The sequence below is a fragment of the Vanacampus margaritifer genome, chromosome 5 (genome assembly GCF_051991255.1).
Source record: "Vanacampus margaritifer isolate UIUO_Vmar chromosome 5, RoL_Vmar_1.0, whole genome shotgun sequence".
Taxonomy (NCBI): Eukaryota; Metazoa; Chordata; class Actinopteri; order Syngnathiformes; family Syngnathidae; genus Vanacampus; species Vanacampus margaritifer.
Window position 1 is genome coordinate 16,064,774 of NC_135436.1, and position 14,309 is coordinate 16,079,082.

At 41.1% G+C, this 14,309-nt stretch overlaps 1 protein-coding gene across 1 annotated transcript; it reads right to left on the reverse strand.

Moving 5' to 3' along the window:
- Positions 1-664: 664 nt before the first annotated feature.
- On the reverse strand, positions 665-10,447 carry foxn1 (forkhead box N1). Its single transcript, XM_077566252.1, has 6 exons — positions 10,196-10,447; positions 7,238-7,368; positions 6,457-6,553; positions 3,133-3,340; positions 2,631-3,068; positions 665-966 (listed from the first exon to the last, which is right to left on the reverse strand). Exons 1-6 carry the CDS (start codon positions 10,445-10,447, stop codon positions 665-667), a joined length of 1,428 nt encoding a protein of 475 aa, XP_077422378.1.
- Positions 10,448-14,309: the final 3,862 nt, after the last annotated feature.

Sequence of the window (14,309 nt, forward strand, 5' to 3'; positions counted from 1 at the left end):
CAGGCTAATCCCCGGCACGTCATCACATCCTTCAAAAACATATCTGTATATTGTTTTTAAAGTTTTTTGTTTTCCGGTATTTTTCAGATTTATTCAATCTCACGCTTCATTTCCTGGTCGCTGTGTTTGACACAGCTGTCAGCAACACATATTTCACAGTTAAATAAGTGCTAATTGGGAATGAAAGATAATGTTTAATGGTTATAAAAAGACAATTAAATACAATAAAATATTATTAGGAAATGAAAGAAGCAAAATTATATTATGTACTAGTGGTTTAACATTCATTGTCTAGGTTTAACAATTTTTAATTTAAATGTCTCATTAAGTGCAGTAGCCTATAGTTAATTTAAAATACAAACATAAGGATTTGTCATCAATTTAATTAGCCATGTAAAATGATTCACATTCTCACTCAAGACCACCTTACCATAAACTTACTGTATATCATGTGTGGTTCAAATTTGTACAGGATTTCTCACTTTGCTCAAATTGTCCATTTCCCCCAAATACAACTTGGTAGAGAGGTAAACACATTTGTGAAAACGAAGATTTGAGGGTTTCATGGGTGACAAAATCCAGTGGTGAAGCCGCTTGCTACAGTAACGCTCTTTCACATCACAGTCATGTGTCAAGGATCTGTCCGTTATGAAGGTGTTGACAGTTACATCAAGGACGTGGTGCAGCAGGTCAAATACTGCGGCAAATTGTCCGCCGAATAAACATCAGGATACCAGCCGCTTGAATAGGCATGTTGTTTCAAGCGCTGTTCACTTGATGTGTCGTCAAACTCCATTTTACAGCGAGCCATCGGTGTTACCGCTGTGGTCTCACTGATGGGCACGGCGTGGACACAGCTGGGATGGACACAAGATGCGTGAAAGCCTGAAGTGATGGACACAGTCATGGGGGCTGTTGACAGATGTGACGCCAGGCTGTCTTCTTGCAACTCCTCCCACAGGTTACCTAAAATAAAATTAAAAAACAGTAAGAATTGATGAGTTTTTTCAGTTGGAATTTTTTATTTATTTAATTGTACTAGTCTTTTTAAACTGATAACAGTGAACTGTTACTTTCATACGACAACAGGAATGGAATACAGATTGAGTTATCAAGACATTCTGATTGATGAAACTCTCTTCTTTACTCTTCCCATTCATCCCTTGGTAAAAATAAGTTTTAAATAAAAACTGGGCTTTTATAGTCGGGTCAAATCCCGCCTTTCATTTGAATCCAAAAAGAGGCCGGTCGCTACTCAGTCTGGATTATGGCAATACTACATTCATGGTTTCGGCTCTGGGTGTCACCGTGTTCTGAGGTTTATCACAAATCTCAACCCAAAAATTTGGGTTGTTCAAACTAACACAAGCATTGCATTGGTTCTTACGCAAATTGGGTTATTTTTGACTCAACTGTTTATATTTAGAGCATATTTTCCGGTAGGCATGGCTGTTGATTTTCTGTTACTTTTTAAAACCTTGCTGCTGTCAGTCATTGTAAGGACACTCTTAAAAATAAAAATGAAATATTTTTAAGATGTTTTTTTTCCTGGTTAAGTAATGGCTAAATAAAAAAATATAATAGAAACTAAAATAAAGTAGAATAAGTATAATAAAACAATGAATACATATTGATTAATTTATTTATTTTTTGGGGGGATGGCTAAATTTGTAAAATAAACATAGGAAATATATTGATGTGATATAGTGAATGAAAATTAAAATACTATGGATAACATATTGGTAGATAAATATAGCGTTATATAATGTATTGTTAATTAGAAAATTATGTTTTGTATTTTATTGTATGTATAGCTAGATATAGATATGTTTATTCTTAAATACTATAATAAATAGATAATGAAATGAATGATAATGAAATAAGCATATGGTGGTACAAGTTTATACTTCCTAATCCTCCTACTCTTTTTCGAACATGTGTAAGCAGTATGATATTGCCAATATTATATTGATTATTTATATCTCTGCTTTTGCTGTTTTCTTTTCACTAGTTCTAATTCTTATTTCTATACACATTCGAAATAAATTTGTGAAAAATAAATAAAATAATGCAACAAATATCGTAGACTGTAAAAAAAAAACTGTAATGTAACAAAATTGTACTTTTTATGTTACAGTTTTTTTTCTGTATCTTAAAAATATCATTTAATTGACAAAAATAAACTCTGTGTTATGGTTTGGGTTTGTTTAGTTGTGTTGCTTTGTCTTTTGTCATGATCTGTGTTTTATTTTGGTTTGGTTTTCATTGTCGTGTTTCCTTGTCATTGTGCTCGTCATACCGGTCCCCTTTCAATCAGCACCCTCTGCCCCTTGTGTCATGTCTAGGTGTTTATTCACAGTCTACGTCAGTCATCCTGTCCTTGCCCGTGTGTTTTGTTTGTTACTTTGCATCTACTTATTTCACAGTATTTTTCTGGCGTCCCAGCTGCCGGAAAATTACCCACTTTTTGTACATCTTTTTTTTTTAACAGTGTAGGAGCCTGACAATGCAGGAAATGATGGAATGACTGAATTAAAGAATTGAGCATGCTCGTAAGCTAAAGTTCACCCACCCCTGATCAATATGTTAGTTAGCATAACTGATCTGTTCCTCCCACTGGCACTGCCTACCTTTCAACTGCAGATCAGTCAGGCTTGGGTTGAGAACATCCACATCATAAGTATCTCCGTCCAACTGCAAGTCCTCCAGGCTCCTTAGACCAACATTGAAGTCGTCCTGGTGGTTGGCGCTGTAGGCCGGTGGTAGCGTCCCAGTCGCAATTAAGTTCATACTTCCGGGATGGACGTCAGCTGTGTGTTGCTCATCGCATGGGGAGTGCAGGGCCGACAAGTCACTAAAATGGATGTCAGTGAGGGAATGGAACGAGGACTGGCGTGAGGGCGGAGGAGCACATGAATACTCGGGACGTCGACTAGCTATGCTGGGTGATTGGCCACGCGTTGGGCTGCAGGACGACGGCATGGTGACATAAACACCGGCAGGTCTTGTGTATGGCGGCGTCGATCGGAGCTTCTTGGGCATCTGTCCAAGTAGATTGTCTAGGTTCTCTGTAGAAAAACAACATGAAGGTGTTTTTCCATTCCTAACTTTCAAGATGTTTCTGAGTCCTACCTGGCCTTGCCATGCTCCTGCGGACACTAACGGGGTCTTTGCGGCGCCACTTGTGCAACTCCTCCTGCATCTTCTCCACCTTGGCAGGGTTGAGAGCCCACAGACAACCTTTCCTGGACGAGTTCCCGTTTTTGCCCTCCAACTTCTCAAAGCTTTTGTTCAGGGAGAGGTTGTGTCTTACAGAGTTCTTCCATCCATCGGGGGCTGTCTAGAAAGAAGCAGGCCAAGGGAAGATGTCGAATCGGCGTCATAAGTAAAGTACACATTTTCATCAATCCATCCATTTTATATAGAAATGTTCAAAACCCCTTTTTTTTCCATACTGATACCTGTATGACTACTCAGTAGTCACCGATACCAATACCAAGTACTGATACCACTAGTATTTTTCAGGCGTAAGATTCCCCCTCCCAAAAAAATGATCGTATTAAAGTAGACCTATATACAGTATTTCAATGTAGCATTTTTCGTTAAAATTGCAGGAAATGAATATGAATTCTATATTCTTCTAATTTGTTGTAAAAGGTGACCAATACAGGTATCAGCCACTGTCACGAGTACCGATACCTTGGTATATAGGCCAGGTATCGGCCCAATACCGACCGATACATGGTATCGGTACTCGCCCATTCCTAATTTTCTGTGCTGCATTCCATCCATCCATCCATTTTCTTAGCCGCTTTTCCTCACAAGGGTCGCGGGGGGTGCTGGAGCCTATCCCAGCTGGCTTCGGGCAGTAGGCGGGGTACACCCTGAACTGGTTGCCAGCCAATCGCAGGGCACACAGAGACGAACAACCACTCTCACAATCACACCTAGGGACAATTTTGGAGTGTTCAATTAACCTGCCATGCATGTCTTTGGAATGTGGGAGGAAACCGGAGTACCCGGTGAAAACCCACGCAAGCACGGGGAGAACATGCAAACTCCACCCAGGAAGGCCGAAGCCCGGACTCGATCTCACGTCCTCTGCACTGGGAGGCGGACGTGCTAACCAGTCAGCCACCGTGCTGCCCACTGTGCTGCATTCCCGTTTTCCTTAATAGTGTTGTTAGAAAACATATATTTACTCTTATAGTATTGCAAAACATGACAGAACTGTGCCCTTAACACAAGATAGCGGTTGAAACATTTTGCGGATGAACTGTTGAACTTTGACTGCTGAAACCTTCAGCGCCGAACAAAACACGTCTATATTATTATCTGCACAATGACTCGTATGCATCATGGTTGCTGCTGTGTGTTCCCCCAACCTTTAGAGCAGCAATGACTGCCCTAAAAAATAAATAAAAAAAGAGCGGGCATGGCAGAATGTGCTTCAGAGCGGTAGGAGATTGTAACTGTGCACATCTCTGTCCGTTCTCCTCGCGAGCAAAAATAATCTAAGTCTCTTGTCTTCCTTCCTAGTCTGTTCTTTATTAAATGTTCTAGATTGACTGAACCTGGCAAGTGTCACAGGTGACCTGGAGCCATAACCCAGTACACCCTGTACTAGTCGCTGGCCAGTCACAGGGCATATGAAAATAAACCATTCACATTCAAACCTGTGGGCAAATTAGAGTCTTCATTTAGAATATTGTGTGTGTTTTTGAAACATGAGAGGAACATTTCAACTCCAAATTCCAAACATGCACCTCAGAACTGCCAGGTGAGGGTTAGGGTTATGTAGGGTTAGGTAATAAGCAGTTATGGACCTTGGTTTGCGCACTAGGGCACAGCTATTCTCTAATAATTGTTTTAGTAATAATGGTAAGAACAATAGTAGATTCTCTTGCCATTATTTCATAAAATTATGGGTTGCTTCAAGCTAGGAAAGACAAAGAGGAGATTTATTTAGGTGAGGTGAAATTAGGTGGTAATCAAACCAAGAACGTACAGTACAGCAATCTAACAGCTTTTAAAATATTGCACAATTGTCATCCACATCTACATTTCATCTAAGCATTTAGATTTATCGTTCTTCTTGGATTAGCTTCAACTTGAATACATTTTAATTGTCCCTGCAGCACATGTTTTACTGGCCGCCAAAATTCATACCATGTACAGTATATCTATCTATGTGTCTGCATGTGTAGCACAGTATACATGCTTGGAGTTGCAGGTGTCAGCTGACTAGGTGAAATGCAAATAACTATAACTATAGTCCAAGTCCAAGTATTTCAAAACACATAGTAATAAAATTCCCAGCTATGAAAAAGTAACTCTATGTCATTTATCCGTCACCTTTTCTGGCCCCGCAGCATGTTTTTGAAAGTGACAAACTGTTGCTTGGAACGTCGTCATCCGAGTTGCACACATAAGCAATTATTTTCAATAGTGAACATATTGCAGGTGTATTTAGCACTGAAGTCCCAAAAAGTTGAGCTCAGTCATCTGAAAATGACATCAGAAATCTTATTATGCACTGAATGATCAGATTAATTTTTTTGAGTGTTGTGCAAACCCCGCAAGAATCCCCTTACACAATACACAAACAGTCTACTTATTAAAGTATGTCGAGACAACCTCATTGAATCTTTTAATGGCTTCCTCATACCTTTAGACAAAGTCATGACCAAAATCTCGACAGCGCATCATTCATCATTATGAAGAAGTAATTAGTGTCATCAAGTACACAAAGGATGATTATAATCTTTTAATTGCTACTACTAGCTACTGGCAAAACAGGATCTTAGTAGAATTAAAAATTTAAAAAAAATCAGCTAATGAAATATAGAACAGTGGGAAAAAATATGAACATCACTGTTTTATAGTGTTATAAATGTACTAAACACACAATAAACGTGACTCTTTTTTTAAAAAAATTTTTTTTACTAACAATCAATCCATACATTTTCTTCAGACCATTATTTTTATTCCTCGTTAGGATTATCGGCGAGTCCATCCGAGCTGACTTTGGGCAAGAGGTGGTTGCACATATTCACATCTAAGGACACTTTAGAGTCTTCTGTGAACTTGACTCGCACATTTTTTAAATGTGGGGAGAAGACCCAGTACCCAGAGAAACATTCTTGTGAATGTGTGTGAGAAGAGTGAGGTTTTTTTTCTAGTGTTGTGGCCCGTGCTTAATTGGAGTTGCATAAGTGTGACTTTACTGTATTATGTATTAATGTTGTATAGTCCTCTTGTTTATCTAAATACCTGTAAGGTAAACATCATCTGTCTGGAAATTCCCGTTTGACGTTTTAAGTACAACTATGGCAGATCTACCTGACTTAAATGGGGGAACTCCAGCCAAACCTATTCATGATTGCGCTGTTAAAAGTTATTTTTATTAACATTAATAGAAAGCGTAGCAGATATGTGTAACCTGCAGTGTTGTACCTTAAAATAGGGAAAGTTTTCAGTCATGAAGCTGTAGATCTCACTGACGGGCAGGCTTCCCGTTTGACTGTTTTTCAGAGCCATGAAGATGAGAATGCTGCAGTGACATAGAGAAAGCATATTTCTAAATCTGCATTATTTGGACACAACTACGGACATAACCATCTATGTATTAAATGATGGCATAAAGGGGGTCTATCCATCAGTTGTATTGGCATTGTTGTCTTATTAACTCATTCACTGCCATTGACGGCTATAGATGTCAAAAATGTATTTTAACTTTTTCAATTAGTTTAACAATTTTTCCACTTTTGTTAACAATTTTTTTTATTGTTAATTTATAACAGATATAAAATTTGTGATTAATCGTGAGTTAACTATTGAAGTCATGCGATTAATTACAATTAAAAAATGTAATCGCCTGGCGTGATTTAAAAAAAAAGATTACTAAAAATTAGGGGTGTCAGTCGATTAAAATTTTTAATCGTAATGAATCCCATAGATTCACTAGTTAACTCATGATTAATCACAAATTTTATATCTGTCATGAATGTACAATGAAACAGTTCTAGATTTTCATACTCTTGATAACAAAAGTGCAAAAAAAATGTTAAACTAATAGATATGGTTAAAATGAATTTTTGACGTCTATAGCCGTCAATGGCAGTGAATGAGTAAAAGGTCAGAGGTCAAAGGTGTGTTGTAGCAACGTAACTAATTACTGTCAAATGCTAGGATTACAATAAAATGTATTAAAGATTGCAAGTATCGAAATTGTCACCTGTATGAGTAAATAGGTTTGGGGAAGAGGGACTGCGAGTTGATCCTCTGATGAATTTGAGAGGAGAAACTCTGAAGAGAATAATGTGACTTGTTGGAATGCTCCTCAGTAGCGTACGGCCTTGTCGCAACCTGTAGAGAACATACAGTGGCGTTACGAACATGAACATCTCATACCGTCTCTCTTCAATCAGATTATCTTGCAACCCTTCTTTCGTTAATGCTACTGCTATTAATCATTGCACTTACTGTACCTCTTGCGGAGGGCTAGCGGAAGTGTAGGATAGATAGCACTGAGAATGGAAACAATGAGTCTCAGCTGGCATGGCTGGAAGGTCAGGGTAGGAACACTTTAGAGCATAAAATCACAAAGTTTGCTACTCCAACCTTCTGTTCCATATGTGGTATACAAACATGGGCAAACATATTGATACCTTTCTGTTACAGAAAAAAACACTGGTGTCACTAAAATAATGGATTAAGGTAATCATACGTTGTTTTTTTTAATACTTAGAATTAACAAAATATTTTGTATTTGAACAGAATTACCAATTCAGCACCTTCCACAGATGTTCTATTGGATTTAGATCTATGGTCTCAGAATAAAGTGGAAGCGGGGTCACCTGTCTGTGACGTTGTTTGCAAAGTGAAACATTTGCAAAGAATTATATTGTTTTACATTAGTGAGTGGAAATGCAATTACTTTATTGTAGCCCAAGAAAGAAGTAGTATACCTCATTTTTGTCAGTGTGTGGTTGCAAATAAATACTGTACATTACAGAAATATGTGAAAGTCACTTCAGTCGCAAGATTATTTGTTGCTTTCGGTCCTCTATTCCCGTGTGGAATTGGGTGAACGGGCTTTTGTTTACTTTGCTCCATATGCATGGAATGTGCCACAAAAAGGCTGGAAGCTAACTGAATGGTCGTTTTTAAATCCAGTCAGAGTTTTTTCTTCAATTTCATTGCAATGATAATAAAGTCATTCTATTCTATTTTATTTTCAGACCAATTCCACAATATTTACTTGTTTTTCATATTCTGTTTCTGTGTTCAGATTGTAACTGTATTTTATGTTTGTTGCTGGTTGTTTCTTGGCCAGGACTCCCTTGAAAACGTCTCAGCATACAGTAGCAAATTGTTTACCTTCTGGCTCAAAATGGCTGCAGTACCCTGCAATGTAATACAGCTTTCACACATTGATTGTGGGCTAACAATACCTACAGTCACGGCACACAACGCTGTGCACTTACACAGTGAACGACGGCACAGTTAAATGCAAGAAAAGAAAAAGGTTTTAAAGGCAGACTATCTCTTACGGTACGAATAATACTTCCTGGAAGGCACCGGTGATTCCATCTTTAGCGTGCTAGCTAGCTAGCCATCACTAGCGGAAGGATAGCTATGAACATCGAGGACTTCTTCTCACCTCCATTTGCCAAGGATCTTTTTTTTTTCTTTTACATCTACAGTATGTTATGCATCTATATGTTGATAAAAGCACTATACGAATGTGAACACCATCTTCATATTTTGTGATGTCTTCTTTATTTCAATGGAAAAAGCGTAAATCAAAAGCAAATCAAGAATGGTGTGTTAACTAGCCTATTATTACATGTGCGTTTGTTTGGGGTATTCCTATTCTGTTGGGGGACCCCGTGAACCTTCGGTTTTCTGACAACATCCGTACCATACTGAAGCCTGATTGCCCTCCTTCCCCTGTCCCCCTCCGGCCGGCACTCACATTACTCTAACCCAGTGTTGGGCAAACTGGGTCCTCAAGGGCCGCGGTCCTGCAGGTTTTGGAAGTTTCCCTGCTGCAACGCAGCTGATTCCAATCAACAGGATCGTTACCAAGCTTATGCAGAGCTTGCTGATGAGCTGATAATGTATTAGCTGTGTTGGAGAAGGGAATCATCCAAAACCTGCAGGACTCCGGCCCTCGAGGACCGAGTGTGCCCACCACCCCTGCTCTAACCAAACCGTTCCCGGGTCCAGTTGTTGTTAGATATTATTAACATTTAAATTCTTTATTTTCATATATTAACCATTGTTATACATTATTAACATTTTAATTCTTTATATTAACCATGTTGAAATGTTTTGTAGATGTGAGGTAGTGTTGAACTCAGTATAATTTGACCTTAAGCTGGAACATATTGTTTGGTCTAAAAAATTCCTTCTCAGTGTTCTGTGCGAAAACACACATTTGGTCCTTGAGAACAGAATCTGTCTCGAACACACACACCTGACCCTGACTCTGTTTTCGCCATCGCTCACGGAAAAGTACCAAGAGAGTATGTTTTGTCTACAAATGAAAGAGAGGCGGTCTGTTTAACTATAAGAAGCCATTTTACACGCGGAAGAGACACATTCGGCACTCTGAAATTCCACCTGTTATGTGATGTTTGGAGCCTGTCACGATGTCCAGAGATCTCTGTTAGATTAAATCATTTTTGCAAAGGTGTTTTTTCTTACATTAAATCTGTCTTGATATTTTTGGAACACGCAAAGAGGACAAATAATTTTATTCCTCTTCATTGTCTCCGAAATATACATCATCACGTTGTACAGGCGTGCTGCCCGAATAGTCGCTATACGTACGTGACGTCATGGTTACGTTTCGCGCAGCGACCACTCGCCGCGGCTGTACGCATGTGCGGCCAACCGTACCGTTTTCTGGCCCAGCTCTCCCAGTCGTGCTAAACTGGGGATCCGAACCGTACTCAGGCGCGGATCAACTGCGCTCGCACTCCCTATTGAATCCGGACTTTAGCAGCAAGCGTGCTTGGGCACGGTACAATGGCCCTAGTGTGAGTGCGCCCTTAGGCAGCATATTTCTTTCTTTCTTATCTTAGCAGAGCCAAGACACCCTGTGCCAGATGGAGCAAAACAGCCCCCAAACATACAGTAATCGAGCCTCCCCCATGTTTCTTTGCTACATTTGTGCGGCTGTTACCTGATCGTTGTAGGTGGATTGCTCCCAGAGTGTTTGCGCCTCGCTGTTTGATCCAGGTGCGAGACAGCTCATTTGAGGGCTGCAGACCTCTTGCAGACTGCTGAAGGGAGACGAGGCAGGCTGAAGACAAACTGCATTTGTCACCGCACCCTCGCTGAGCTGTCGCAGGTACGGGTGGAAACGAGATGTGTCGACGGGGCCCTGTCGTCCCGGCCCTTCTGCACTATGCTTCCTGGTCACAGGTACGTGCATTGAGGTGAGGGGAGGTCTGGCTTGATGGGTGAAGAGGACATCACTGCAATTTGTTGTCTGTGGATTAATAGGTTAAATTATCAAAAAAGTACATGTAGCCCCTTCTATATTGTCATTTCCAACCGATACAAGTATCAGCCGCCCACTTGTGTCCATTTTGCAATTTTATTTTATTTTACTTTAATTTATCAAGCACACCAAAATCAGTCAACCAAGCAATCATATTAGTTTTACAGTGTTTTTTAGGAAAAAGTGCCACCTGACCAGCTTTTTATAAGGCAAATAGATTAGGATTTTACAAGATTTTGGGGTGGTCAGAGACCCTGTAACCCACTAAAAAAATGTCTGCATCTGTAACAAACAGCCTCTACATTCAGAGCCAAAACAGGAGCAATCGGTCATACGATGACCATTTTTAAAGCAGTTACTTGGGAATATTTCACGTAATATGTTCACAAATTTGGATGTTGACACAGAGAAGTCAGTAGAGAAAACCATTCTTGCTTTTAAAAATGGCTAATCTTTATTCACCATAGTGTTATGAAGATAAATGTTACTTGTTAAATTGTAAATAGTTAATTGCATATAATAATAAAAAAACTCTGCAGTAGATTAAATTTAAAAAAAAAATGTAGCAAAATTGGCCGCTTAAAATGAATAGCGGGTCACAATTGGCCCCCGGGCCATAGATTGGACACCATTTGTCAAAATATATAGTGATTGCAAATCATTTTGAAACAAAAATCTGTGATGACTCAATAACTCAAGTCAATGACTGAAAATCTGTGGCGTAATGTTTCATGTTAACCACGGAATGTCGGCTATAATGGAGACGTCAACTAAACAATCTCATCCTCATCATCCTCATTACCTGTGATTCTGCCACCTGCTGGCAGGGGGTCCCAAGCTGCTCGTGTGAAGTGTGAGGTCTTGCGTGGGGGGTGGAGGGTTTAGTCTCGTCCTTGCTGGGTGAAAACGTTGGCGAGTCTGACATTCTGTACCAAGACGTGATTCTGGAAACACATTTAAAAGGGATGTTTTATGCAGTTCTTAATTCAATTTTAATGTCCATGACATGCTTTCCTAATGCTGCTGCTGATGTTAAATCTGTGAATGCTCGAGCTAATGCATTTTTCCTCCCACTTCTCAAGTAAGTGCTCGTTAACCTCCGATGCAATATATTGTCGTATACTTTCCACAGACAGTAAATCTAGTTTGACATGTGCAGGTTAATAAGGGGTAAAAGTTGCTCAGTGTGTACAAATGTGTTATCAGATCCCAGCAGAGCCTGGAGACACGTGGCAAGTCAAGGTAACCTCATCTATTTAACATACAGGAAGCCCATTAAAGTGGCAGCAAACCGTGGCTTTTTGGTCATGCCACGCCAAATACCACTGAGGCGGACAAAGTGAAAACAGAGAGGAACAGCAATTCAAGTGCTTTCTGTCCACTTGAAAGGAAGCAAAAAGGTGAAAGTGGAAATGGAGAGATTGCATTTCATGCTGCCGAGCAACAAGCACTCCTCTGCCTGACTGACATGTTGTCATCGGTGTGAACGCATACATGCACTTAGGCGTCAAAGTTCAAGTGATGCCTTATCGTCGCGATAACTTACATTGCTGTTTCTGTATTTGGCAATTTGTAACTAATGGTTGTGTTTTTATAGCCAGGAACCCAGTTGCTGCCAGCAGGATCGAGCAGACTACATCAAACGACACCTTACAGTCACCAACTCCTCAAGATTCACCTCCAATGGGCACTAAGGGTTAATATTCGGATTCACTGCATGCCAGTGGGATAATTCTATAGGTGCTGTCCCCCCTGGCTGAGCGTGGGCGGCTCTGCCCCTCTGTTGGCTGGCGGCTGCGTCTTGGCCGTTCCCTGGGTCTCTTGGGGGGTGCTGCGTTGCGGTGCTCTCCCTGGTGTCCGGGGCGGCGCCGCCCCAGCGCGGTCCGTCGCTCCGGCCCGGTTCCCTCTTCCCTCCCCCTCCCTCCCCCTTGCCACAGGTGGCTGGGGGTGGGGGGTGTCTGGGTGTTTGGGGGTGTTTGGGGGTGGCTGGGGCTGGGTTGTGGTGGATGGCGTGGGGGGAGTGGGGGCTGTGGGCCGGTGGGATGCCTGGCGGGCCTGCCGTGCCCCGTCCTGCTGCGTTGGGTGAGGTACGCGAACCGTGTTGGGGTTTGGGAGGCGCTCCTGGCTCCTGGGTTTGCTCTCCGGCCGGTGGTTTAAAAATTAACTCTTTGACTGCCAAAAACGTTAAATGACGTTTAGTAAAAACCTACGGAGGGCCGCCAAGGACGTTAAAAGACGTTCTCCTATTTTTTTTTTTTTGGGAAACGGGTGGAGGAAAGCCTTGGCCAGCTGTGGTGAAAGTTTCAAGCAGATCTAGTCAGCCTAATGACTATTTTTGGCCCCTAGATGGTAGCAATGACTCTCTTTTGACAAGATTGGGTAGGCGTCAGTAGAAGACGTGAGGCGGAGCTAGAGGGGACAATGGCTGGGGAAGGGAAAAGAACATGGCGACCGGTTACAAGCAGCTCACGCTCGAGCATTTTTTTTCAAAGACGAAAAGCATCGACCAACGCTAAAGAGCACATTGATGACGGCGATGATCATCATCAATGATGATGATGGTGACTCCGAGGTTGGAAGCGTTGACGCGGCAGTAGAAGACGTGAGGCGGAGCTAGATGGCTGAAGAAGCGAACAATGGCGACCGGTTGCAAGCAGCTCACACTTGGGAATTTTTTTCAAAGACGAAAGGCATCGACCAACGCTAAAGAGCACATTGATGACGACGATGATCATCATCGATGATGGTGACTCCGAGGTTGACGCCGAAGTTGGAAGCGCTGACACGGCGGCTATGACGACGTCATAAAGGTTCACGGGCTAGCGATGCTAACACCGGAAAACGTGGAGCACAACCGAGCATGCTCAGGCAGACGTTCAATCGAACGACGAAGAGTACCCCGAGTCCAATGCATATTCATCGGAGGAGTGGGTACAGTCTGCTACATGCTATTCCCCGGAAAAAAAGGCCGTCAAGAAAGTGTAACGGCTGCACGCGAAACGGACAATCGAAGTGAAACGTATCTGTTGTGCAAATCCTGCTCCGTCTCCTTGCACGCAGGGCAGTGTTACAAAAAGAAAAACTGTATTTGAAACATCCACATAATTGTAAATAGTACCGCAGTTGCACACATTTGTAAATAGTTTGCGAAATTGTTTTGTCAAATTGTTTCACTGTTGAATGGAAATAAACGTATTTTGCAATCTAAAAACACTTTTTCATTGTTGGTGGTGGTGTATTACAGAAGTAAAGCACTATTTAGGTGTTTGTGGCATCATTCATGGACAAAAAGAAGTGTAGAATTCACTAGAGTGCATGAAATAACATTGTTTCACAAAAAGCTCTTTTTCTCCGCTTTTTGTTTCAAAACAGAGCATTTCGGTGAAACTAACCATTTTCTATTGTTGATTACTGAAGAACGGAATAAGGTAGAAACAAACTTTTTTTTCTGATGAAAGATGAGAGTTCAATCTTTCATTTGGTAGTATGTGTGTTTCCATAGTCCAAACACAACATTTTCTGTGGACCTTGAAATATCAGTCAAAATGCTTAAATCGGCTGGCACTGGCGACATCCCGTTTCTGAAAACGTCTGGCAGTCAAAGAATTAAAAAGAGAGCAATGATGATGACATGTCAAATCAGTAAAATTACAATTATTATGGGACTGCTGAAAGCAGCACATATTACTCTCCACCCTAGAAAATCCCGAGATTTTTACGCAAAAATGCGGCCCGTACCGTAGATCGCACCGGGACAAATGAGGTATCAAACGATGCGGCTCAATCTGACTCG